The 25,091-nt window shown below is 36.2% G+C and overlaps 1 protein-coding gene across 1 annotated transcript in view; it reads right to left on the bottom strand.

Annotated features, from left to right (window-relative positions):
* Window positions 1-25,091, bottom strand: part of HIBADH (3-hydroxyisobutyrate dehydrogenase) — a 77,209-nt gene that overhangs the window by 3,654 nt on the left and 48,464 nt on the right. Inside the window, exons 4-6 of the mRNA XM_085307542.1 lie at window positions 10,410-10,543; window positions 9,761-9,837; window positions 2,626-2,782 (exon numbers count right to left, since the gene is read on the bottom strand). Of these exons, the coding sequence (XP_085163668.1) occupies window positions 2,626-2,782; window positions 9,761-9,837; window positions 10,410-10,543 (368 nt within the window). The remainder of the gene's footprint in view (window positions 1-2,625; window positions 2,783-9,760; window positions 9,838-10,409; window positions 10,544-25,091) is intronic.

Raw genomic sequence — 25,091 nt, 5'->3', positions numbered from 1 at the left:
TAAAATCGGAATTCTCTGGGTTTTAGAAATCCACTTCCACTTCTACCACATCTGATATCTGAAGAGTAACCTGAAGTTATGTTACTGTCTAATGAGTGCATTACTGAGCTACTCTTAGATGTTTTCATTGTGGCCCTTCTCTGCTTCAGGATTGTACCTAGCTCTCCTCTGAATACAGTTTTTTTCTTGAATGACAAAAGCGTGTTTTGTACTTCTCAGAAAAGAAGCCCACAACTCAAACAATTCACAAACTACATGATATATCACATACTAAGATGAAAGGGATAATAGCAAAAGTCTTTCCAGAAAATAAGGAATCATGTCTTAGAAGAAGTCACCACTGCACCAAACAATACCCTGAACATGAATGCCTCTGTTTTGGCTACTTACTCAAGTAATCTTCCATCTGTATTGAACACAGTAGTGTTCAAGAGATAGGAGCAAAAGCTATTGTCTTTCCTTCTTGTTGAGTATTTAAGTCTAAAAAAGGCAGTCTACTACTACCCAGAGTCCAGTGGAAAGAGAGGCATAGTCAGAATAGGTGAATCACAATTATAAACATCTTTACGGAACTCTCTTCTTAGTCATTTCTGATACTTTATAACTAAAAGTTGGCAGTTTCACCAGGCACATGCTGCTTCAACAGGCTGCTGTTCCGCAAATGAAAGGAAGACCTTTCAAAGCAGTTTTCAAAGGATATGAAAGTCCCGCTCAGAAGTAAGACAAAAAAAAAATCTTTACTAGGAAATTTAAAAGGCAGAGAGGGAAATATGTGCCTTCACTCAATTAATATTATCAGGTTATTCTGGAAAAGAGCAGTAGCCATGAATCACAAGAACAGAGAATGTTTATAGTGAAACAGGGCACGACTGGCAGAATAGATTCCAAAAAGAGCACACAAGATGGGAAAAGGGCTCTGAGGGTAGTGCCAAAGATCAGGTTGCTTATCTCTTATCAATAGCTCTGGCGTACCCAAATAATAACCTCCTGCATTTTATAAACCGCTATTTTAAAGAATGTTCCCTTCTCCCGCTAACATGAACATGAAGTAAAAATTGTTGCTTTATAACCCATCCCTCAAAGAACTTAAAGCTCCTGGCAGTTCGTGCATAGACATGTAGCAGTCCAACCTTAGAGGGGTCTTGAGTCATGCAGCATTAGTGAAATTTTTTGGTTCTATCACATGGAAAACTCTGGACCAAATTCCCCGGACTGACAGAATTTGGCCACTGAAGTCAGTGCAAATACACCAACTGACATAAATTAACTGAGAATCTACGGGAGCATTAGTTGTTTTATTAGCAGGCAGGTACTCCATCACAGGGACTCCAGCACTGTGAAAATCCACACTGTAACATCCAGATTTGATTCACYTTCTAAGAATGTTCTTTTTAGTATTAAGTGCTTAATTTAATTTCTATTCACACTGTACATGGGAAGAGTTAAGTCACTGGACTTAAATGAAAATGAAACTTACTGGAAATGGCCAGAACGTCAAGTCAGTTGGGAACACTCACAACTAGTAGGTCTAAAACCCTGTCCTATATGAATTTAAATGTCTCCCTCAGGTCAGTATCCCCACAAAGCTGATATTCAAAGTGTGAAATGGTTTCCTGCACTTACATGCTTAGATGGGAGATCTCTTCCAGGACTGTTTTTGTAATTTACCTTAGGCACACTGTGCTAAAGGTAGAAGCAGTTCAAGAGTTAGAGTCCCGTGACCCCTTCCTCCAGCTGTGTCTCCTCCTCACTAGGAAGCAGAGCTCTGACCTCCTTGCCTACTCTCCTCCGGCCTTCCTGACGACAGAGTGACTCAGGACAGTACTTTTCCTAGAACAGCCAAGAGCATGGCAGTAAGAGCACTCTCTTGGGATGAGACAGCTGTAGGTTAAAACTTCCTCAGGCTGAGAAGGACCTAAAACCCAGATCCCTCACTTCACAGACAAGAGATTTAGATGATTTAGATTACTAAGTTTTTTTTCTCATAAGAAGCACTGCTGCCAGCAACAAAGAAAATTCAAGAGCTGTCACAACACAGTGCAGGGACCCTAGAAAATTGGAGTCTACAGGAGGTAGAAAGCTGTTTTCAGCATTCAAAATGACCTTAGACAGAAAGACAAGCACCTAAACAGTTGGCTCAGCAAAGAGTGGGATGCTACAGGGCATGTCTAGTACCACAGCTTAAGGTACCTGAAAGAGATTGGGCTGAAAATCTTAGGTGCCTATGCCATCTTTTGCATCTAATTAGGTCAGCAGGATTTTCCTGAATTGCTGTCTTGAGTTTAGGCTCCTCTGTTCTACAGAAGTCATGTGAAAGGCACTTAAATGGCTTGCACAATACTTACCATACACAAAAGCCTCTCAGGAACAGGTGTTCCTCAATTAAATCAGTATTCAAAGAAAGTGCATGTAACCTCATTGAGTAGCTCTGCAGTAATAGTAGCTAGGAAGAGGCTGGAGGTTGAGGTAAAGCCCCTGAGGCTACCCAGTAATTCAAAGGTACATTAATAGGTTGGGGCCCTCTTCTGCTTATGCACACTCATTTCCCTGTTATCATAAATTTTCACTGAGAAGGATGTTTGCTAGAAGCCCAGCAAGAAGCAACTGTAGACAAGTGTTATGTACCTTAGCCATGAGTGTTGCTCCAAAGCCACCTTGATAATTATTAGCAGATGGTACTCCTTCCATCACTCCTGGAACAGGATTGTACGTGTCACTTGACCAACAGCGGCCTGAGCTCATATTTAGGATTTTGGCCAGCAGCTTTGGGTCAAGCCCTAATCTGTCAAAGGTCAAGGAAGAGAAGTGTTAATGTCAAAATGCACAAGACATGGGTGACTTGTTTTATATCTTAGGACCCTACCGCCATTTCTCTCGCTTTATTATAAGTCATGAAAAATGACAGAGTATTGATATTGGGGGTAGGGATGCTGTATTTTAAATTAAAGAACATCAATCTACCATTTAAGCACTAGGATTTCAGAGCTAGTTCCTTTTACACTAAGCAAACCCCTTCACCTAGCAATTTTGAAAGTGCAAATAAAATAAAGGTCCTCTGAGAACAGCAGTTCTCTTGTATGCCAATTACTGAAAGACATTCTCTGTTCTGCTATCTACTAGAGCACATACTTGTTCTTCATATCAAAGCTACATTCTCTGAAGCTGAACAAAGAAAAGAATTCAAAAGCAAGTGGGGGAGTGTGAAAATACCTTCATGATATGGTTTTATGTGTGCATTAATGCATTTTTGATGTAACCAAGATAATGCAAAATTATCCTGCACTAACAATAAGCAGCGACCAACAATGTTACTTTTTCAAAAAATATTACCATTGTACACATCTGCACACTCTTTGTTTTTATTAAATCTTCATTACGAACTCTTGCTTATGAAGCAAGTCTGCCTTGCACTGTGACATACGCTATCTATTCACAAACAYACATTATAGTTCTGGGTCAACTGCTGATAAGGTTACTGATCCTGATAAAACAAAGCTTGTCTGAGTAGAAACATCATTTGTTCTATCACAGAGCTGATGGCATAAACTGCTGCTCAGTGTGGACCCTAAATGTACTACAACATTATAGAAAATTAACCCTCTTATGGATTTACATTTATGCTGATACTAAGTTGCAAGTGTAATTTTACACCAATCGCATTTATACTAATGAGTGGCAGCAGCATTTTATATGAGCTCTTCAAGAATGTTGAGTTATCACAAAAAAAAGAAAGCGAGGTAATTATCTCCAATAACAATTAAAGAACAAAAGCAATTCTAACTGAGCTTTAACCTCTGTATAAATCAACACTATACTAGTTCTTACCTAAGGTTTTCTGCAACAGTAATGCATAGCCATAAAGATCCTAACACCACTTCCAGGCTCCGTAGCACTCAAGGCTTTAATTTGCAGGTAAGTAAAGCTCGTTAGCAATGGAATACTTGCTAAGATTTGTAACTGTTTATTCTAGTATGCATTTCAAATTTGAAAAAATATTTTTAATGCAGCGGGCCTTCTTGYTCCCACAATGACACATCTCTGCAATTCTCCTCTCCTAATGCAAAGCAAAATCACTCTTTGTACCGCAAAAGTAGCTTTGTAGCATTACTGTTGTGCAGTCTTATTTATGGCTTGCTGCAAAAGCCACTAGAAGTCAGTGCAAAGTCCCCCACTGGCCTGAATGCAATCGAGCTTTATCTTCCTCCCTGTTTTTTTTTTTTCCCCCAATACCGTCTCAACTGAATGTTTTCAATTGCCATTAAATACATACATATATACACATATATATTTCCACCTCCAGTATGTTTCCACAGTATTTTAATCACACTTTTATCTTACATAGCGCAAAGCCTTCAGCAAGAAGCACTCTGAATGTACGTGCTTTAATTACTGTCACGCAAAAAGCGTACTGGGAGGAGACAACAACCGAGCTTCTGAACACACAGAGGTTCCTTTTTTGCCAAAACAAATCTCTTGGTTTGTTTGATTCCTTATTGTTGTTGCATCCAGAACAGTATCTTTAGCAGTGCAGCACTTGCTTGTGCCATATCTAGCTGCATGCAGAGGCCTCTAATTACAGCTGTGAGCAGCATTTATACTACAAAACATTGATGTTACTTCAAAATGTACATAATCCTCCCAAAGAACACTCTTGTCACAGTGTTACAGCCACCTCTCTGTGAAAATATACTTTATAGATATGTAAAATATTATATCTTTTAAAATACATATCTGCACTAGGCCTAGCATATTTTTGCTCTAGGGAAAGAAATAGGAAGATTGTGTCAGTTTAAATCCCTGCTTTTTCAAACTTCAGTGCTCTTAAACACCATGCAGATTCTCTTTAGGAGACCTGAACTTATTTTTTTCTTCTTTGCAGCAAGTGTATCATTAATAAGAGCAAGTTAGAAGTGCTTTGCATTTCATCTTTCTGAGGATTCATCCACTAGTGCATATATAACTGACAGTTAAAATTAGACATATATTAAAATCAGTTACTGAAGAAGTCCTCTGTCTTCCACTGTGCCCAAAGCTTGTAATGGTCTGAAACCAGCTAGAATATACAGTAATTGTCATTCAGTGAGAGTCTATCCTAGAAAGTCATGCTTCACTGGAGAAGACTGAGTTTCCATTTGAAATCAACAAATTAATCCAAGACAGGTATCTGAAAGGGCAAGTTTAATAGGAAGCAGCTACTGGGCTCTCAACCATGATAAAATGTTATTGCTGTTTCCCTGTAAATTGGCTGGGAACATATGATACTTTCTGCATAAGAGCTCTATTGCTGTTCAAGAGATATACGGCTCAAGCAATCAAAATGATGACAGTCTGCCAGTCCCCGTAACTACTTGCCATTGGATGTGGCAGAAGCATGTGCATGCGCTTGTGAATTTACAATTACCAAAAATGTTCTTCTCCCTTGCAAACAGAAAAGGACCCCACTTATAATAGAGTACAAAAACAACTGCTGCCTCAAATTAATGCTTCTTCAATAATATCCCTAATGAACTGAACAGGAAAGCAGAAACTAGGCAAGACACACCCCCCAAAAAAAAAAAAAAAAAAAAAAAAGCTTAAAATAGGAACATTTCAAGCTACTGCCCAAAACTCAGGTTTTGCTGAGTTTGATAAAGTACTGTACTGAAATTTTTGCACACTCTTCAAATTGAAGATTTCTGTTTGGATCACAGAGAAAAACTGAAATGGCAGCTCACAGAAAAGTTACTTGCCAATCTTATTTTAAGGGGTAACAATGGAAGTGGCTAAACTGTTGACAGATTTCCAACTCAAGGTGTTTTGGATAAATACCATTTGAAGCAGGAAATAGGTATTCAAGTAGAACCTGAGGAGCTTTCTAAAAATGACTTTACCATCAGTGTTTTAAATGAGGCGAGTGCTTTCAAGTGTCATCACCAACCTTCACAAGACTTAGGAATAGCCCTGTGGTGAAGACAGCAGAGCCACAGCACTCTTGGAGAAATTCTTTGTTGAGGCATTCTTTCAAAAAATTTGCACTGAGGATGTGCTCAGGGCTAATCATCCCTCAGACTGCAGCACAGGGCCCTGTCTACACTGTAGACTAGCATTTCTTCTACCATCTTCCACATACAGCTCAGGGTTGCTCACAGAAACTAAATATAGASACTGAAAGTGTATTTGGACTTAGCATCAGAGGATGAAGCTCTTTTATTGTCTTTCCACTTTATATATCCACAAAAGCAAACAGGTACAAATTTATGTACAGCAGAATTGCTTAGAGAAGAGCCGTATTTGCAGCTTCTGACACAATTCTGGAAGCTACTGCAGTCCCTACTAGTAGACAAGCAACTTTCTCTAGTGATAGAAGTACAAAAGTGATTTTACACCAGGGTGACTGGCATAAACCACTTATTTTTATCCTGGTTCTTTGTATCTCAAACATATTAAACAATCTTGTGCTATCTCATGGCATCACATAATCCCTTCCCTCAGTCTGYGCAGGCAGTCTCAGAAGGGACTGCCAACTGTCTGACAGGCAGTAACTTCCATCTGACCTAAATACAAGTAATATTTAATTTCCAAGCCTTGTTTTGCTAGTGCTAGGCATTGTTACTGTGGAACTCAGAGCTCAGCAAGAAAGCTTGCTGACATTGAGATGATGAGCAAAAAGAAAAATAATCCGTGGTTGTGGACAGTATCAATAAATGTTTTTGTTTCTCATTGCATTCTGTGTTTAGCATACTAATTCACTACAGTATTTTGCAATATGCACATTACGAATAGAAACAACAAACAAAATCTACTCAGGAGATATTTTTCCTATTGACAAGTTGCACTACCGAACTGGAAAAAAAGATACAAAAGAAAGTGTAAATTCATTTTGAGAATGTCTGCCACACCTTCCATACTTTTTAGTAGCAACATTCATAAAGCACTATGAAATTAATGAAAACAAAACATAACCATTTCAATTGCCAGAACTTGGGCTGACATTTTTTCTAAATTACAGCTAAGGAATCTAAATCCAAGCACTTCCAGTGAAAGTGGACATCATTAGTAAATGATGATRATGTTACAGTAAAGCAGAAAAGCAAATGGAACGCAAACACAACAATCATATAGGATCATATAGGTCAATARACTATTTTCTGAGAGTTCAGTGCGGAACTTCTGCTCACTGATGCCAGTTTTCCTGCCTCCTCATCATGTTCTACTAGCTACTTAGGCTGCAGTTTGGAACAAAATCTATTATATCAAATATACAAGAAATAAAACAATAGCAGATTCATTTAAAAATCTGAAGTGAATGAAACAGTTCCTCTCTGCTTCAGAAAATGAAAATTTAAGCCGCATGGTTTGTAAAAACAATAGAGAGATAGTAGTTCATAAATAATCTAACATCACTTTGCTTCAAATTTTTAAGCAGAACATATGTTGATTTCTGCAACGCCCTGTAAAATGACTTGCTACTCATGTCTAGTTCACAGGCAACAACATTCGAATTATTCAAAGTCTGTAAAAATTTAAGATTTAAATGGTAAAGCAGATGTATACAATGCATGACATGAGGACATTTTATATTCTATCCAAAAGTTAAGAATATGTCCAAGTTCATTAATTTTTTAGATTTCCAGGATTCTTTACTAATTATTAAGTCAGTGTCAGACTTTCTTTACCAGATATGCAACAATATAATGAATCCAGTTGTTTCCTACTCTCCTCCATCTTGGGGGTCAAACTATCCTTTGTGTACCAAAAGAACCACTATTCAAACACTGTTCTGAGTATAATTGTTACTATTGCATTATGCTAACTTTTTGGTTATTTCAGACATGAAAAAAACTAATCAAATTATTAGTAAGGCAACAGTTTTAATGATTAACTTTTATTAATCACTAACTGTAACTTGTACACATCAAAAACGGAAAGTTCTTTTTCTAATTATAAAAAGAAATCATTTTCTCCAGGATTTAAATCACAGTACATTAAAATCAATGCAAAGGTTCTAAATTGCTTTATAAGGCTTTGAATTACTACTTGTATCTTTAACTCCATGCAGTTTTGCACTAAATGAGATTCTGCGCTTCATAACATCCAGGTTACAATTAGCAGGTTTCTTTTATAATAACTACAGTTCCTTTTTCATTACTGTGACTGTGGGGCAGAAAGSTTGTCACTTCCGTTTTTGTTCATAAATGCTAAATACAAAGTCAGTCAAAATTTAAACTGGAAAAGCATAAAATGAACTATGAAAAATCTAAACCTTTTCAAGCTACAGTGGCTGCAGACATCAATTTATTTTGCACAAACTTTATATGCCCAGAATATATGCTCCAAAGCTTTTTAATTTATTCTATTTTTAATTTTAACCATAATCATCCTCATATATGTGGATAAAAATATAACGAAAAATCAGATGCATATGCTCTATTAAGTGAACCATGACCCGAACCATACCCTGCTGCAAGCTTTACACCACAGTGGATTACAATAGTTGTACACAATGCTATTATGGCTTGATTCAGATATGCTTCACTATCTTACAGACGCTCAATTTTAAAATGTAAATGGTACACGATATTGATAAACCAATTAGCACTGATGCAAAGCAAATTCCTCTTTTATCTCAATTACAACATGACAACTTAATAGGTCAAGATAGTCTAACATCTGAGACAAGGGCAATTCAATAAAACAACTGCATCTTGATATGGTAATTAGGAGGAAATGTGAATCCATTACACTGCTTTGTGTATGTGTGCACATATAGGTGTTCTTTTTTATTTATTTAAGCATTTGATGCCTTCTTGCTGTTTTTATAGTGTGTCAAATCCAGAGGACCACAGGGTCTAGAGCCCAGTAGGTAAGTATCTAGAATATCTGTAGTTTTAGCAGGCCAATCATAAGGATGTGACTTAGGCAGATGAGTAATGCCTGAAGAGCCCTTTAAAAATACATAATTGCAAGATAATCTCTTCAGACACAGRACTTCTTTGTGTGTAATCTTGCAAATGCTTTAGGTCTGGCTACAAGAATTTATCAAGGTTCAAAGACTGTGAAGCTAAACTGGTATTTGCATGTGCTCTACTAGAATATGAAACAAAATCTCAAAGACAAGGCAAAAGAAACAGGTTTCAATTGGAGAAGAAAAATCACTTTTTTGAATATGCTGCCACTTACAAGTCAGATGCATCACCTAGAAAAGAAACCGAAGGAGTGGAATGGAACATACTCTGACTTTTTGACAAAGGAAGAGTTCTGTCAATTAGGATAAACCACAGTGGTGAGGATCTGACAGAAAGGTGCCTGTCTTTTTTATGCTTTAATTCTGATTCAAGAGGCATACCAAGTTAAAAATGTTACTTTATAACATATATGGGAACAATTTAACAAAGGCAAACAAGCCAACCCAAGCCATAAGGGAATATAACACTCAAAACACAATGTACCTTAGCTTAGAATTCAAACAAAAAGGTATCTCTACATTATCTCTGCATGTTTAGAATTTAAGATAAGCATTATTGTACACTGCACTGTAACAGAACAAATAAACTCTTAACTTAAGATGCAGAATTCCATGATCTATATAGCCATTACAAGAGAATAGTCCTGCCTTAGTTATATAATCTCTTTAGTGTGTTAAAGGTTTTTACAAGAAAATTTCTAGCCAAATTTTATCTATGTCATCTAATCATTGTYGTCTCGGGAAAAATCAACTACACAATACAAAAACTGTTAACACAGAACCCCCCCTTCAAGCCAATATAAAAATCAAGCAAACCTGATTCCTAGATTCATAGCCTCAGCAGTTCCAATCATACTGATGGCCAAGAGCATGTTATTGCAGATCTTCGCAGCCTAAAAATAAGTTAAATAGTCAATCAGTTCCTGAGTTTTGATAGAGCTAATACATAGGCATCTTTTTTAACTAGGCCCACAATAGCCATGATCAAATATGTTCAGACAGCTCTTTTCTAAAACTAGCACTAGTAAGTACAAATTTGCAATTGTAAAAAGTCAATGAAAGCTAATCTATGGTTCATTCAGAGATTAAGAAGTATTTTTTTTCTTAGTGAAGTAKCTCAGTTAGTGTACATTGTACATARGGGCTCTTTGCCCTTCAGATCATAAAGGATTATTAAATTTAGAAGAAACAAAATTAAAATCTGTATCCCCTAAGAAGTATAACCCAAACGAGACAATCTGGGGAAGGACCAGTTCAGTTGTTTCGGTGCTAAGCTATTCAACGTGCTGAAGAGCAGTACTAAGAGACTTTTATGTACACATGGTTGAAGAATGAGCAAACAAGGAAGAAGAGAAAAATATAGTACATTTAGTCCGGGAATAAAAAACAGGTTTCATGGAAGATGAATAAAGGAACWAGAAAGAAAGACTGAGATAACTGCTAAGTCTTGCTCAGCAAGCATTACCTGTCCAGTTCCAACTTCTCCACAGTAGACCACATTAGAACCCATACATGTTAGTAACTCCTTGGCAGCATCAAATTCTTGTTCTACTCCACCAACCATGAAAGTAAGGTTTCCAGCTCGAGCAGCTCCAACACCTGAATGAAGACAACACTGGATTTAATACCAGTATTTTTTAAGAAATGTAAAAACCTCATCTTATCAATAAGATTCTGATGATGTAAAATTTATGTGCTCAGTATTTCTCCTATGATGAATCTCCTCAAAGTCTATTATTACTATGTAAAGTAKGCATACAGACCCAGCATTTAGAGGATAAAAGATCTTAACTCTCGAACACTTGATAAAGGTAAAACCACCTACCATAGAATTTCTGGTAGGGAAGGATGTAACTTCAGGAATACCAAGACACAACAATTCACAAGACTTCCAGAAAAATGGCAATATCATTTTTATAATTTTACATGGAGAAAGAATTAACCTTTCCCACAACAGCGCATCCCATCAAATTCACTGTATCCGAATTACTAAATAATACTTCTCTTTTGTTAAACTACTTTCAACATATTACTACTGACCGATTGTTGCTCAAAGTTAACTCTGCTTTTATCAGCTTCTCCAAATTTAAGTCTGATTTGTATCAATGTTTTCTTATTTTCACATAATGGAACATTTAGAAGATACAGCCATGCAAAACCAAGTGCTTGCCTTCTGAATCTCTGCATTTGAAGTTTATTATGTTTCAAATTTGAAGTAATTTATTCCAAATTTAAGAACCTTTCAGTCAGTTTCGTATGCAAAAACTTAACCCATACCGATGTAGAGAACTATCCAAAACTACTGTAAAAAAAGGATTCACACACATATGCACACACTATTCCCAGTTTTATTCCCGTAAGTCTATCCTGCCTTTATCAAGAGTCAGTAAGCGCATGCCACAGTCCCATCTCCATCAGATTTAATATGCAGAATTACAAGGAAAATTTGGCTGAAACCAATAAGCACTTTTTCAGTTCAGCAAGAAGCATAGCCATTATAAATTTTCTGTGCATCTATCCTTGGCCTATTAGAACGTACAGCCACAGATAATGGCCTACTTTCAAATATAATACATGATGTTCKTACAAATGGTCTAAGTGAGATGTTTTGTTCTTCCTCCAGGTGGTAGACCATTTTGTTTCTATAGTAAGTCAGACTGCTCTTTCGCTATGGTTCTTAGTTGTTTCTCGGCAGTTAGCTACCATACCAACCATTAATAAATATTTATATTGAAGYAGTGTCAAGAGTGCAACTGAAACTGGATTTCACCAAGCTAGATGAGGTATAGCCAAAATGAAGATGCGCTCCTTATCAGTGGAAGACAAAGCAGCATTGCTTTAAAAAACAAAGAAAACCCAATACCCCCCCCAAATCCACCAAGCTGAAATAGCACAAAATTATTCTGTTAAAAATGTATGTCACTTAAATAGGACACCTGCTCCATTCCTCTTGTTCCTCACTAAAAAATGAAATTATGCAATAAAAAGCAATTAAAAGAGAAAAAATATATCCATAACTATGCCCCCACAGGAACTGAGTTCCTGTACAAAAAGTTCTGAGAAATTTAAAAACATAATAGGCTAATTTGAGCATCTCTCAACTTAAAGCCTTAAACCTATTGCAAGTACTGTACCACTGAACCAGCTATGCAATGAACTGCTCCGTATTGGGCTTTCTTTCGTACACCAAGGACAGTAACACAGCAGCTCCTTAAACTGAAGAATGAAATGGGTTTTTGTTCAGTTTTTCTTAAAAAACAATCAAACAAAAAAACCTAGGTTCATGCATTGACTCTGAGTGACTGGCTACAAATGCCCCTTTCTGTATCTTGCATGCATTTTTGCTCACCATCCTGCCATTCAACCTGCACTATCCTTTGAATTCACTGAAGAATTTCAGACAAATTTGACAGCTCAAGGCCTAAAAAAAACCCAGTAAGCTTCTACCAGTTTTGTAAAAATAGCCAAATGAGTAGAGGAAAAAGACTCCCTCTAAGAAAATAAATGAAGCAGCTGCTCAACTTATATTACACTCTGAAGCATTCAGAAGAACTCGCTCATAGCCAGAACTTTGAAAAAAAAGTCGATTTATAACACTGCTGCTCCTAGAACAACACATTTTTGAGACATTGAAATATGGTAAAGATCTTCCTTCTCAGGTTAAGAGACACCCCATTTGCAGCTCAGCCTCGGTCTCAGTTGAATGACTCTTCCCCAGGCAACTCAATGGTGAATCCCAGGAACTGGGCTAAGAGGAAAGCCTAGATTTAGAGCTAACACAAACAGGTCATTGTCATCTTGTTGRCTACCAGTTTACTACGTACATGACCGCAAAGATTGCTACATTAATAAATACAATGATTTTCATTCCATTCCTCCAGCTATTTTTACTCAAACCACATAATGGCCTTTACCACTAATCCTGTGATCTGACCTGCAGCAAATTAAGTAGACAATTTAAGTCAAAGCTTACAAACAAAATCCGGTACTATCCATCATAGGTCAATAGCCTTGTATCTAGATTACAGACTGCTAAATAGCTTCAGAGAGTCATTTATTAGAGCAAAATTAATGCTGACAATAGTTTTCAGCTGGTTAATCTTCTGACAGCTGCACTCTCTCACTTGTTCAAGCACTTACATTTCAAGTAGAAAAAATAAATTAGTTAAGTAGAAAAAAAAAGAGCAATTTGTTGTATAATGCAGGAGCCTTGGAAATTTCTATTTTTTAAAAACAAAAACCTGTTTACTTCATGGTGTATTTTATTATCTAGAGTCCTTGCCAACTATAAGCTCTTTTATCAGAATTAAACAAGCAATGCAACAAATCCTTAATACTAGCAATTTTAMGAAGTTTTGGCAGGGAGTCTAGGAGTACAAGAACCAAAACTTCAGCAAAAACTAGAAATAAAAAGTCATCAGACAAATATGTACAGCTATATTTCGCAATCACAGATTCCATACTGACAACATAGATCAGTATTGTCAGCTTATACCACTAAAAAAAAAGAAAAAAAAAAAGAGAGCGCGAGCAAGGGAGAAAGCAGAACAGCATATTAACAAAAAGAGCAATGATTATATTTCATATTTTCATTCTTAATAGTTTCTTGCCACCTAAAATAGTGCTTTATATCCCACTGCTGATCAGAGTCAAAACTCCAGAAAACCTTTAGAATCTATTTGCTTTTTCTAAAACACAAAAAATCCTCATGCTTACAAATTAGTTTCTGAGAAACTATATTTGTGATTAGCATCTGTAGGATTTGCTTCTCTGCAAAGCAAGACTGCTCAAGGTTGCAGTGCTACACTAGATTTCCCTTCGATAATTCCCCCACGCCTGGGTGCAGAATCGTTTAAGGAAGTCATGCTAGCAGACTCCACAAAGTAAGTCAAGTATGAGTCAGTAGATCATACCACTATACTCTCTTTGATTTCTGCTCTTCTTTCCTTATTCTAACACCGACAAAAACACAAGAGACAACAAGACTATGCAAATCTTTAGAGGTTTTGCTGTAAGGAGAAAAAAAGTGTCAGTAACTCTAATTTCAAAAATTAAGGTAATTTCCTTACCATAGGGGTCAAGCTAAATACTAAGTACACTTCAGCCTGAAGGAAAGCTGAGGAGATTGGGCAGAAAGTAATCAGAATAAAAGACTTACCCCTTGGGAATAACCCCAAAAGAAGTAACCAACTAGACAGCAGAAAAAGAGAAATAAATACTTGTGGGAATTCAGGTACTTTTAAATATGGGAATTGTTGAGGCAATCCAACAGAAAATCAAAAGGCACTTCCTATTTGAAGCCATTTGTCATTAAATTTCCAAGTAGTATACCTTGGCAGGAATCACTTAGCAGAAAAGCAGGATAGGAGATCATGCATGTAAAAAATTAATCCTTGAAAAAGCACAGTGAAAAGTTCTACAGTAGCAAGAAGAAGGAAAGACTGCAGCCTGGCATACCACAAACTGGCTTCCTGCTTGGGTCCTAGAAGGTTTTGGACTAAGATCTGAAGACAGATTGTTCACCTGTAACCAGAAGAGGTACGTATGGAACAGCTCTTCAAAATACGCCCCATCATATCTGGCTGAGTTACTTGTGGGACAAGACAGTTCAGTCCACATGATTCTCACTTGTGACTGCTTGTAAGGAAATCAGTGAAACTGAAGTGCTGAGGCTCCTTAGTCTAAATTTTAGATGAAAATGTGAACTGAAGCTCACGAACCTTCATATGACAACAGCAACTGGTCACAGCTGTCCTGGGACAGTGTGGATTCAGATGACCTGAGGTTTTAGGCTCTCAGCCTGACAGCCTAGTTCAGTAGCCACCCTACCCTTCCAAATTCACTTTTCTTTGCTTATTACAAGTCCTACAGCATATAAAACCTTGGGAAAAGTCTTGTAATTTGCTGTTTATGTTTCAGTTCCAACACCAAAGGTCTTACCTCTCTAGCTGTATCAGTAAAAGCAGTTAGGGTACAAACAGTTTGCTTACTATTAGGACTACAAATTGCAAGAAAAAAGATGTTAATCAATTTTACATGWAAAGTTATCTGCTTCTAGTTCTAGTTTTATTACTTTTCCATGAGAAAACAGAGATGAATTGAAAAGAAGTGATATTCTAAGACTATGTATTAGAGCACCATTTAAGCCACTGTTGTGTTGCACATGCAGACACAAAAAARTGTTTTGCTGACAAAGTTGAGAAGAAAAACAAAAACTGAATGTGAATATAGGAGCGTTTAGCTGCTTCAGAGACTCCAAAAGACTAGCTGAAACTTAGAGCTGTAACATCAAGAGGTTTAGGCAAAAACCATCTATTTCCTCCTTGTTTTATTCAACATATAGTAGATTGAGCAAGCCAGGATTTTAAAAATTAATTTATGATTTTAAAGAGATGTAAAAGCATACAAGAAAAATAAGGTTAGAATTTCAATTCTTTCTTGTATTTTACAATGTTGTACCTTCAAGTGCAAGAGTTGAAGCTCTCCCTGTTACGCTTTGGGAAGTGCAAGAACACACCAGTCCTTTATTCCAATACTTTTGCAAAAATGCAGTTTCAGTGACTATGGTTGCTTCAAACGAGCAGTTTCTTGTCATGTTTGCTCTCTTCCAGATAGGCTGAACTTGAGAACCTACATGCATATGTGGCTGCACGYGCATGTGCAAGGGTGTGTGTGCACGAGGCTGTATGTTTTCAAGGACTAAGCAATTCTTATTAAGTATCTTCCAGCTCACATGAAATACTTTGTCTTTTACAACTCACAAAAAGTTAAATCAAGATACACAAGGAAAGATTAACTGAAAAGGCTACTATTGCTTTGCTACATACATAAACCCCAAACCAATTAAAAGGAACATATAGGAAGCATCAGCTACAAATCCCTAGTGGAAACAAAAGCAGGTTATTTAAAATTATACTATAAATTTAAAGTAAGCAGGAGGAGACATATAGATAAGGTATCATTTTCTTCTACATGCTTCACAGACAAAGTCTGACATCCTCAAATCTATTTCTAGGGAACAAGTAAACAGAACATTCTCAGAAAAAAAAAATCTGCTCAAAGGGACTGTTTCTCCCTATTATAAAAATCAGCATCAAAGGTAGACCTATGAAGCTATTCTACTGCTGTATAACTAAAACACAGTAAATCACTTAATTTGCTCAAAAGAACTTAAATGTTTTAACCAGTCTGCCATCAACAGAGATAAAGAAGAGGGCCGATGGGACTGGGCTGCAATGTGAGCCGTCTTTAAAATGCAATTGTTCTAATCATTTTCTACAGATGCAGCCTCACAAGGGGCTGCTGTCACAGGGACCATTTACGACTTGTTATGGTGTCTCTATTGTTTACCAGCGACATTCGCTAAAAAGGCGACAGCTGGGACAGAAAGCTGCTACTCAACGAACAATATAATCCCGTGAAAGTAATCAACAAATTTAAGGGTGTTAATTAACTTTACACTTTATCATGTTCAATTAGTTGTCCTTTCTAGAAAAGATTGCCGTGCACAATCGGTTTAGAGCGTGCCATGTTTGATTTGTAAGTGATCACTGTTTCTGTTTCAAAGTCCATGTCAGATGTTCTCTTGGGTTTTGGTGACACAGATGAATGGCTCTGCACATGTTAGAGGGTGATCTGGTTTAACATAAACCAGCATAACATAACCCCTTGTTAACGTATTGCTGGCCTTTCCAGAGCAACAACAGAAACACACCCGCACACACACCCGCAGCAGCACATAAACGTGTGCGAAACCCCTGCGGTAGCACCACAGACAGCCACAATTCAAAGTTTAGTTTTTGCTGAAACACAAAAACACAAATAAATGGGTAATTTTTCATCATTATATCTCAAAGCAAGACTTGTCTTTTAGGGGCACGCTTGGGATCATTTCTTCCCAGCAAGATCCCTAGTTCTGCTGCATTATGCACTATGCACAAGCAAGTTCGTACATTTTACATAATGCACATAGCCTTTTTTAATGGCAGCTGAGCAAATGCTGGGTAGATGCGATAAGTTCTTGTGTATATAAAATTCTGTGGTGACTTTTAAATGTCTGCATTGCATTTATAACGGCAGGAATTCTAGATGAAAATTAAATTAATGTATTATTAAAATGTGCCTTTTTCCCTTTAACAGACCTGTTCTCGCTTGCTAATGGACAAGAGAAAGCTCATGATGAAGCGACAATGTACTTGGAAGCGCACCTTAATGGAAGTCATTGCAATTTCTCTATCCTGATAAATAGAGGTTTGCATCACCATACCTCATAAACTGATGTTTGAACAAAAATGGAACTTGAGGTTCAGGTCAGTGCTTTGAAAATTTATATGAGTATTCGATATTATTCTAGAAAAAAGCAACCTTAGGGAAGTAAAGGTATCTCTTCTGCAGCATAATCCAACTACACAATTTGCTAAATTACAGCTATGCAAAAAAACTAGTGGATTTTTGTTCTGCAGCAACAGGCAAATTAAATACACATTATACTAATTATTTAAGCAGTTACTTTGTACATAAAAACAAACCGCAAAACAAAACAAAATAAAAATTCGAAGAAAGCCCAATGGAAAAGTTGTTAACTCTGAAAGCTAATAATGGACTAGGTTAAATATTTAAGAGGAAATTATAGACTACATCAGAAATAGCTGCAACCACAAAACAAAGCAGTAGAAAACATTAGTTTTCTGCTAGGAAGAAGATCTGTAGGGAGAAAGGAAGCGGTCGATAGATCCTTAAATTGGACGCAATAGCTGTTCTTCTATCCCAAGTTGGCAGCTGCTACATTTGCAGACCTGGTTCATTATTTACCCATAATGACCATCAAGCTCCAGTCAAAGTCAGATCACAACAACTGTCAGCAGCTCTTTTAATTAGCCTTGTTTGAATTCAGATAAATATCACAATGGCCCAGCTTCTGCTGAAAAAGCAACAGAACACTGCAAGGAATGAGCTGCTCCGACTGCCTAACAAACACTTCTGTGAAAAAGTCTGGAGAACTGAAATTTATTTTTTTTTAATTGAGAAAGGGATGGTGATGCACACATTATTATTTTTTTCCCCCATCATATTCTTATCACGACCTACAATTCCTGTTTATGGGCAAATTTGTGCATCTCAAATGCCAACCCAAAGCATTACTCCACAATCTAAAAGGTAAACTTCAAGAGATGGCTTACAGGTACTAATCAAATCTCTAACCTCTCTAAATTGTACATTTTCAAAACCTGAATCAGAATTAAGGAATGCACATATTAACAGGATTATCCTCTCTCCTAATTTATCTCCTTCTGTTTGTTTATCCTCGGGGAACATAATCTTCTGTTGCATCAAGCCACTCTCATTCTCCCTGTGTCAGCAGCAGAATAATAATTCCCTCCTCCCCCTCCACTCCTGCTTCTCACAAGCACAGGCAAGAACGAAGAAGAGTGGATCAGACTGTGCGTATCAGCATTAATGCTCCATACAGCTATTTTCATATCAGTACCATATATTGAAAGAAAAGTACAAAAGAGGTGCACAATATGCTATCTGTTCTGGATAGCCCAGCATGAGAAAGATTAATTAAATGAATTTTGCCTCCTATAATAACCTGAAGAAAGAAGACACAGATAGAGAACACTTTAATATCCTTTCTCTAGCACCTATGCTGCTGTCAAGGTTGTCTCTATTGTGCAAGGTGCTGTACAAACACAAGAGACTGTATCAAACTCACCAGTCCCACATGGCAACCTGAGAAGTGTTGCTGTACCTACAAGGATCCTCGGGGGCTTCAAGGAGAATATACTTAGGGATTTACACAAATCATGTATATTAACAATAGGTACATACATGTACTACAGTAGCACAAGATACGCCTTTTGAGCATAGAAGCAGTGACTTATCATCAGGAATTGAAGGTAGTGCAGATGGAAGGATACAGAACTGGCTAGAAAAAAAGCAAAACGGTAATGAGAAGATTTATGCTTTTAATGGAAGTGCTGAGTGGAATTCTATAGGGATTGGTACTTGAGCTTGGCTATGGACACCACAACAGAAATAATAAAACTTCAACCTAATTTAGATCTATCACAGAAGGATGCCAAAACACAGAAAACAATAAACCCTCTTAGAAAATCATACAAAAACTGTGCAGAAGCTGTGGTCCAGTAAGTTTAATATGAAGGGAATGYATCACGAAAATTTTATGAGATGCTATTAAGTGGTAACTGACACCTCCAAAATGATTAGCCAAAGAAAATAAGTCACAAAAGGCAAATACACACAGAAGGTACTGTAACTTTTTTCAAAACTACAAGCTGAAAGAAAGGCCTGATGAGATTGTTCTGCCTCCAGCAGTTTTTTAAAGTACTACATTCAATTCTAGTCACTGTAATGTCCAAGAGAAATATCAAAGCACTTGAATAGTTACTCAATAAAAAGGTTAATAGTTTTGCAATAAGAAATGAAATAAAATCTGATTAAATCATCTGCTTATTTTTAATATCCAAAATATTGTATCAGAAACATTTAAAAACAGTAGTTCATGCCAATCATCTCACTACAAAAAGCCCTATGCAACAACAGAAAAAACCCATAGGTGTTCTTGTTGGAGTACTGGATTTTGCTGCTACTTTACCTGTTCCTTAGATACAGGGTATAAATGTCATTCAGGACTTCAGTACTATTCAAAAATATTGAAACTAACAACAATTGCAAATATCTACAGTCTTGGACAGCAAAACTAACTGCACAGACCTTAGAACAGTTCAAAACAAGTACTTCAATTTTAACTAATTGTCAACAAGAAGGCTGGACAGTCAGTAAAGAACTGAAGCAGTATGTTCCATGCATCTAGTATACTAACGTTTCAAAGCTGACTTCAGGATAATGCAAATATAAATAAAGCATATGGTATTAAGCTATCTGGTTAGCCATAGCTATGTTCTGAAAAAGCACAGCATCAAATACTAGAGAAGTATCCTTCAGAAATAAAAAATAAAAATAAAAAAATAAAAAAACCCATGATCTTGACCAGCACTACTGCTAGAAATGCTAGTGTTTCAATGGAAATTCAAAGTGTACACAAAATCACAGTTTCTCAACTATGTGGGCTGGAATTATCCCTCTGTGCAACTAAAATTCAGTGACAGTCTAGTGAATTCTCACCTTGTCTGGATTATGCTTCAACTCCTAGAAATAAAACACAATCACACGCTCAAAAAATAAAAATATTTTCTGTTTGACATTAGAAAGATGACAGAGCTGCACATTTAATATACATTGAGGCCATCATATCTCTACTTTCTTCAGAAGCTTCCACACACTTTGGAAGATCAGCAACTAGAAAACAGTGTGTTATGGGACTATTTGAGAAAAAGTCTAGAAGAATGAACATTTATGATGTCCCCTGTAGAAAAAGGTAAATTCTCAGAAGAGCTGTGCTATCTGCTCTAACTAGGATCTACAAATAATACCAAAACAAGCAAATAAACAAATTAAAAAAAACCCAAAGCACAACATTTGTGAGGAACAGTAAATGCTGCAAATAGAACCGGAAGTCCACATTGGCACCACAGCTTTGCTCTCATCTGTCTTCACCGAGCAACATACTGTTGCTGTGCAAATTCACGACCCACAAAAATAGACACCTGGCCAGACTTGCTGAACCCTGTAAGTTACAAAAAACAGGTAGCCATAAGCCACTACATTTGCAGATTTTGCTAGTAGGGTTTGAATGTCTTTATCTAGAAAGTATGAAATATTCAAGCATTTTACCTTAGTTCCAGGCAAAATGCAAGTATGTTTACACATCACTGAGGAACAGATATACAATAGCTGAGATCCTGTAGCAGAGAAACAAGAAACTTTTGAGGAAAAATGGGAATTTTTAATATTACTTCTTATTTATTTCTCTAGTACCAGTAAAGCAAGTGTAACAAGACATTAACCCTCTTTTTTGAAGAACAAAATTACTTGTATACTTTAGTCCTTTATACTTCTTTTCTCTGCCATCTCATCCTCACATAGCCCCCCATCCCCAAGCAACAGAACACCACACCATGGTATTATTGCTGAATAAAGACAGTATTAAGCACGTTGCTGGAAAAAATCCACCCAAAGGTACTCCGGTACAGGTASGGGTTCAAGTGCTCTGCTTAATAAAAGCTTCACTTTTGGAAAGCCAGCTGCAGATGCCTGAAGTCACACAAGGTAAATTTCCATTGATGCATTCATTTGTTCTTTCCTGTTATTTAAGAAAATAAAAACATAAACACAGAAAAATAAAATAAAAATAATTTAAAAGGGGTGGAAAGGCATATCATGCCTATTTCTAACCATTTTTGGTTTATTTAAGAGCTAAAGATACAGCAACTCTCTAACCTGGCCCCAAAAGAAAAGCAGTATGAGCATATTTATACTTATAACATTAAAAAATTATCTAATAACAGCAATATAATGAAATTCCAAAACAAAAAAAAAAAGCAACATATAGGCAGAAAAAAATGTCAGACAAGTCATTTTAAAGAAATTCATTTCCAGATTCTCTGCTGGACACTTGCCCAGCTGAGAGTTTGAGTTTTATTTATACAGTGTACAGTCTGTGACAGTAAAACTGATACAGTTTTGCTGCATGAAATAAGAAAGAAATGCTTTAAAAAACTCAGTAGGACTGAAGACTGCATTGTACATTTTTAAACGACTGCCCCTTAAACAGTCATCAGTGGTATGGGGACCGAGAATTTTTTGGATAATGTGAACTACCATGACAGTGTATTGCTTTAGATACGGCTATCCTTTCYCCCAACTGTTTTAATTATTGCCTCTTGCTGCAGGGTACAGTAAACAGCATATACAAGCTATTCTTTCTCTTTCAGCTTCTCCTTTAAAATATACGCTTATTTTAAGCATGCCTAGCTTGGTATCCAAAAAGCAATACAACACGTTCTCTTGCTTAATTTCAGCATACTCAGGGTTAATTCTAGAAGCTTTTATRGAAAAAAAGCACAGTAATATAATAATGCAAAATGACAACAACTGCTATAAAAGCAACCTAAGTTGAAATTATACAGACCTTCCATCTAAAGAATCCCTTCATTCTAAGACCTTTCTCATATCTATTTCCTATTTAGAGGAAATAATTCTCTGTGCATAATTCTATTATTATTCCTTTGCAAAACAGATAATTTGTCTCTTTCACAGGGCTAGATTTAGTATTGTCCTCCAGCCTAAAACATAATGTACATTACAACGTTCTCAAATTTATTTCATTCAACTTATCAAATGAGTTCAAACCCTTGTAATTTAATTTACAGTCATACTTCTTCATACTGCACTATTTTTACATTTAATATGGAAATATAAAAAGATATTAATTTTTATTAATAATTTTATTATTTCAGAAAGTACAACTATGYAATTGCAATTATATAGTTTAAATTTATAAATCTTTACATGCTCCAAATGCTGCACTTTCCTGAAATAAAGCATATTTTTATATTTAACTCTACTGAATCACAGCTTAAAGAGACCCACTCTAAAATAATTTGTGTATCTCTTTTTTCTGGTCACTATCTGTAACTATTCCAACACTACAACTTTAGCAATTTTGCACAAAAACAAATCAAACTTTTTCTTTAATGAGGTTTCTGAAGTCAGTACATACCCTGCTCTTCAAAAAAAAAGAAAAAGAAAAAGAAAAAAAAGAAAAAGACTGCATTTTGCCTACGAACAGAATCAAGAGGGTAACAAAGTTAATTATTTCTCATAATCAGTAATTATGATTAGATAAGAGAGTCTTTGGTRATGAACTGCTCTAATGATGGAGGATCTCCATCCCAAGAAATATAATAGTACATTAACATAACTGTGTATGCAAAGTACATAGAACCACTGCCACAGTTAACTTGTCATTGAATGATTAAATAGGAATTCATAATTAGAAAAATCCACAGTGTAATTTATCGGCCTTACCGACAGTTCTGGTTCATTAGAAGTTGATTACCAAACAGTGACCTCTAGCGGTCGACAATTTTTCCATGCTTTCTTGTTTTATTAACAGCGTTTAGCTGCTATTTAACWACAACAACATAAAAGGGCAATTCCAGAAATTAAAAATGTTTCCCTTCATACTTTATTTTTTAAATTTTTCTTAAAGTATATAGTGTGCTAATTATTGTTTCAGAAAATSGTTTCCATTTCTGTGATCAGTTACAAATGCATACAGGAGTTGAAAAAAAAATCCTTCCTGTTTTTAAAGTTAATCCTGAGGTTAACATGGTTTTCACGCTAATTACTTATCACTTATATACATTGATTAACATCATGTCTTCTGGAACTACATAAACCACTATTTATCCAGTGTCAAGTATAAAAACTTTGAGAAGCTCACACTGCCAGTAAACCTTAGTATCATAAAGTGAAGTGCCTCTGAGCACTGCCTTTGAACAACAGTCACTTTTGCACTAAAACAAATGATAGGGACTCAGATGGAGAGGGCAGAGGACAAGGCGGGAGAAGTCTCCCCAGTTCTGCTCCAAGTAGAGACCCCTGCCCAACACATTTCATATTAACTGCTAAATAGATGCCTTGAAATATTCATTACTTCAGTTTYGTTCTTTTACAGTGGTATTTAAGTGAGATTGCATTTAATCACAAAATCTTTTAGGTATAAGAAACTGGAATYTCCCCCTATTCAACACAACTAGTCAACTGGTAAGCTACTTAGAAAGTCTTTTTATTTTAACATTTTCCATTATGATATATAGTTTTTCATGCAATAGGACAGTGGCTAAAACAATTWAAAAAAAACAAAACCAAAATCTTCAGAATATTTTTAATAGGATGTAGCATATCTGAAACTAATACAGAAGCCCCTCAAACACAGTATTAAACAAAAATCTATACTCAGTGAATTCAAGTAATTTAAATTATTTTCACTTTACTTTTTGTTGTATTTTCAGACATGAATATTGTAGAAGTGATGTACACGTATTTTTCTTTTTTTTTTCTTTTTTTTTTTGTCTTAACTTGCACTAGCTACGAAAATAATGTCCTTTTATAAGATGGAAGCTAGAAAATAAATTGCACAGTCCTGCTTCATACCAAAGAAGATTTTTCACAGAGAACTCTCCCAGCCTTTCATCTAGGGAGAAGTCCATCATACTCRCATGCTGGAAACAGCTTTAACAACTGCTAGACAGAAACAGACAGTATAGGACAGAGACCTTTGATTTTCCTGTGTGTGAGTGAGTGAGTGTGTGTGTATGTGTGTACGTGTGTGTGCACACATGCGCACATACAGGCGTGCATGCACGCATGCAAGCTTCTAGCTGTTTGTGGCAATGATTTAATATAGCGCCTGGATAATGAGCTGTGCTCCCTGCAGCAAGTGAATCACCATTTAATGCTATTATCAACAGTTCACGACCCACCGGCATGAAATGTCAGCCTGATTAATCTGAACACTACTGACCTCAGAGAGGAAAAGCTACCTTATTGTCAGAATTTAATATATAATAAAATCATACACAGAATATAAATATCTGATTAAGCAAACCCATTACAAGGAGATCAGCTTTGTTTTGCTCTTCTGTTTCCTTTAMACACGCTAAGGCATAGAAAAAAATATTTTAAAAATAAATACATTTGTCTAGTCAAGCAGGAAGCAATCCATTAGGACCTATTATTTTGATGTAGAGTGAAACATTTCAAAATGGCTGTCTCCAATAGAAAGCCCAGGCTGATTCAAATAGGAAAAAAATAGAATATGCTCCTGTAAAACTTGCTACTGTCAATTCACATCAGGAAATGATCAGAAATTGTTCTTGTCTTTCTAAGGTCAATGAGGAAATAAAAATACTCACTGGTAAATAGGAAACAGTTTGTATGAGTGATGCTGCACGGTTCATAGAAGAAAGCTACCTTAGCCTAATAATACCAACCAACCTGAAGTAATTAGTAACTTCTGTGTGTTATATGCATGAATGTAAGGGGGGGGGGAAACATATTTTATACATTTACAGTGAAGATTTTTTTCTTACATAATTCAAAACTATGGTACAGTCCCATTCAACTTTATATAGATAGATATGTATGTATGTATTATGTAAATATATATATATTTAAATATATATATATTTATACACACACACACACACACACGTAT

Source organism: Rhea americana, unplaced genomic scaffold, assembly GCF_003343005.1.
Source record: "Rhea americana isolate MKP2758 unplaced genomic scaffold, rheAme1 scaffold_26, whole genome shotgun sequence".
Taxonomy (NCBI): domain Eukaryota; kingdom Metazoa; phylum Chordata; class Aves; order Rheiformes; family Rheidae; genus Rhea; species Rhea americana.
The sequence above is the reverse complement of the archived record's forward strand: the minus strand, read 5'-3'. Positions and strand labels throughout refer to the sequence as shown.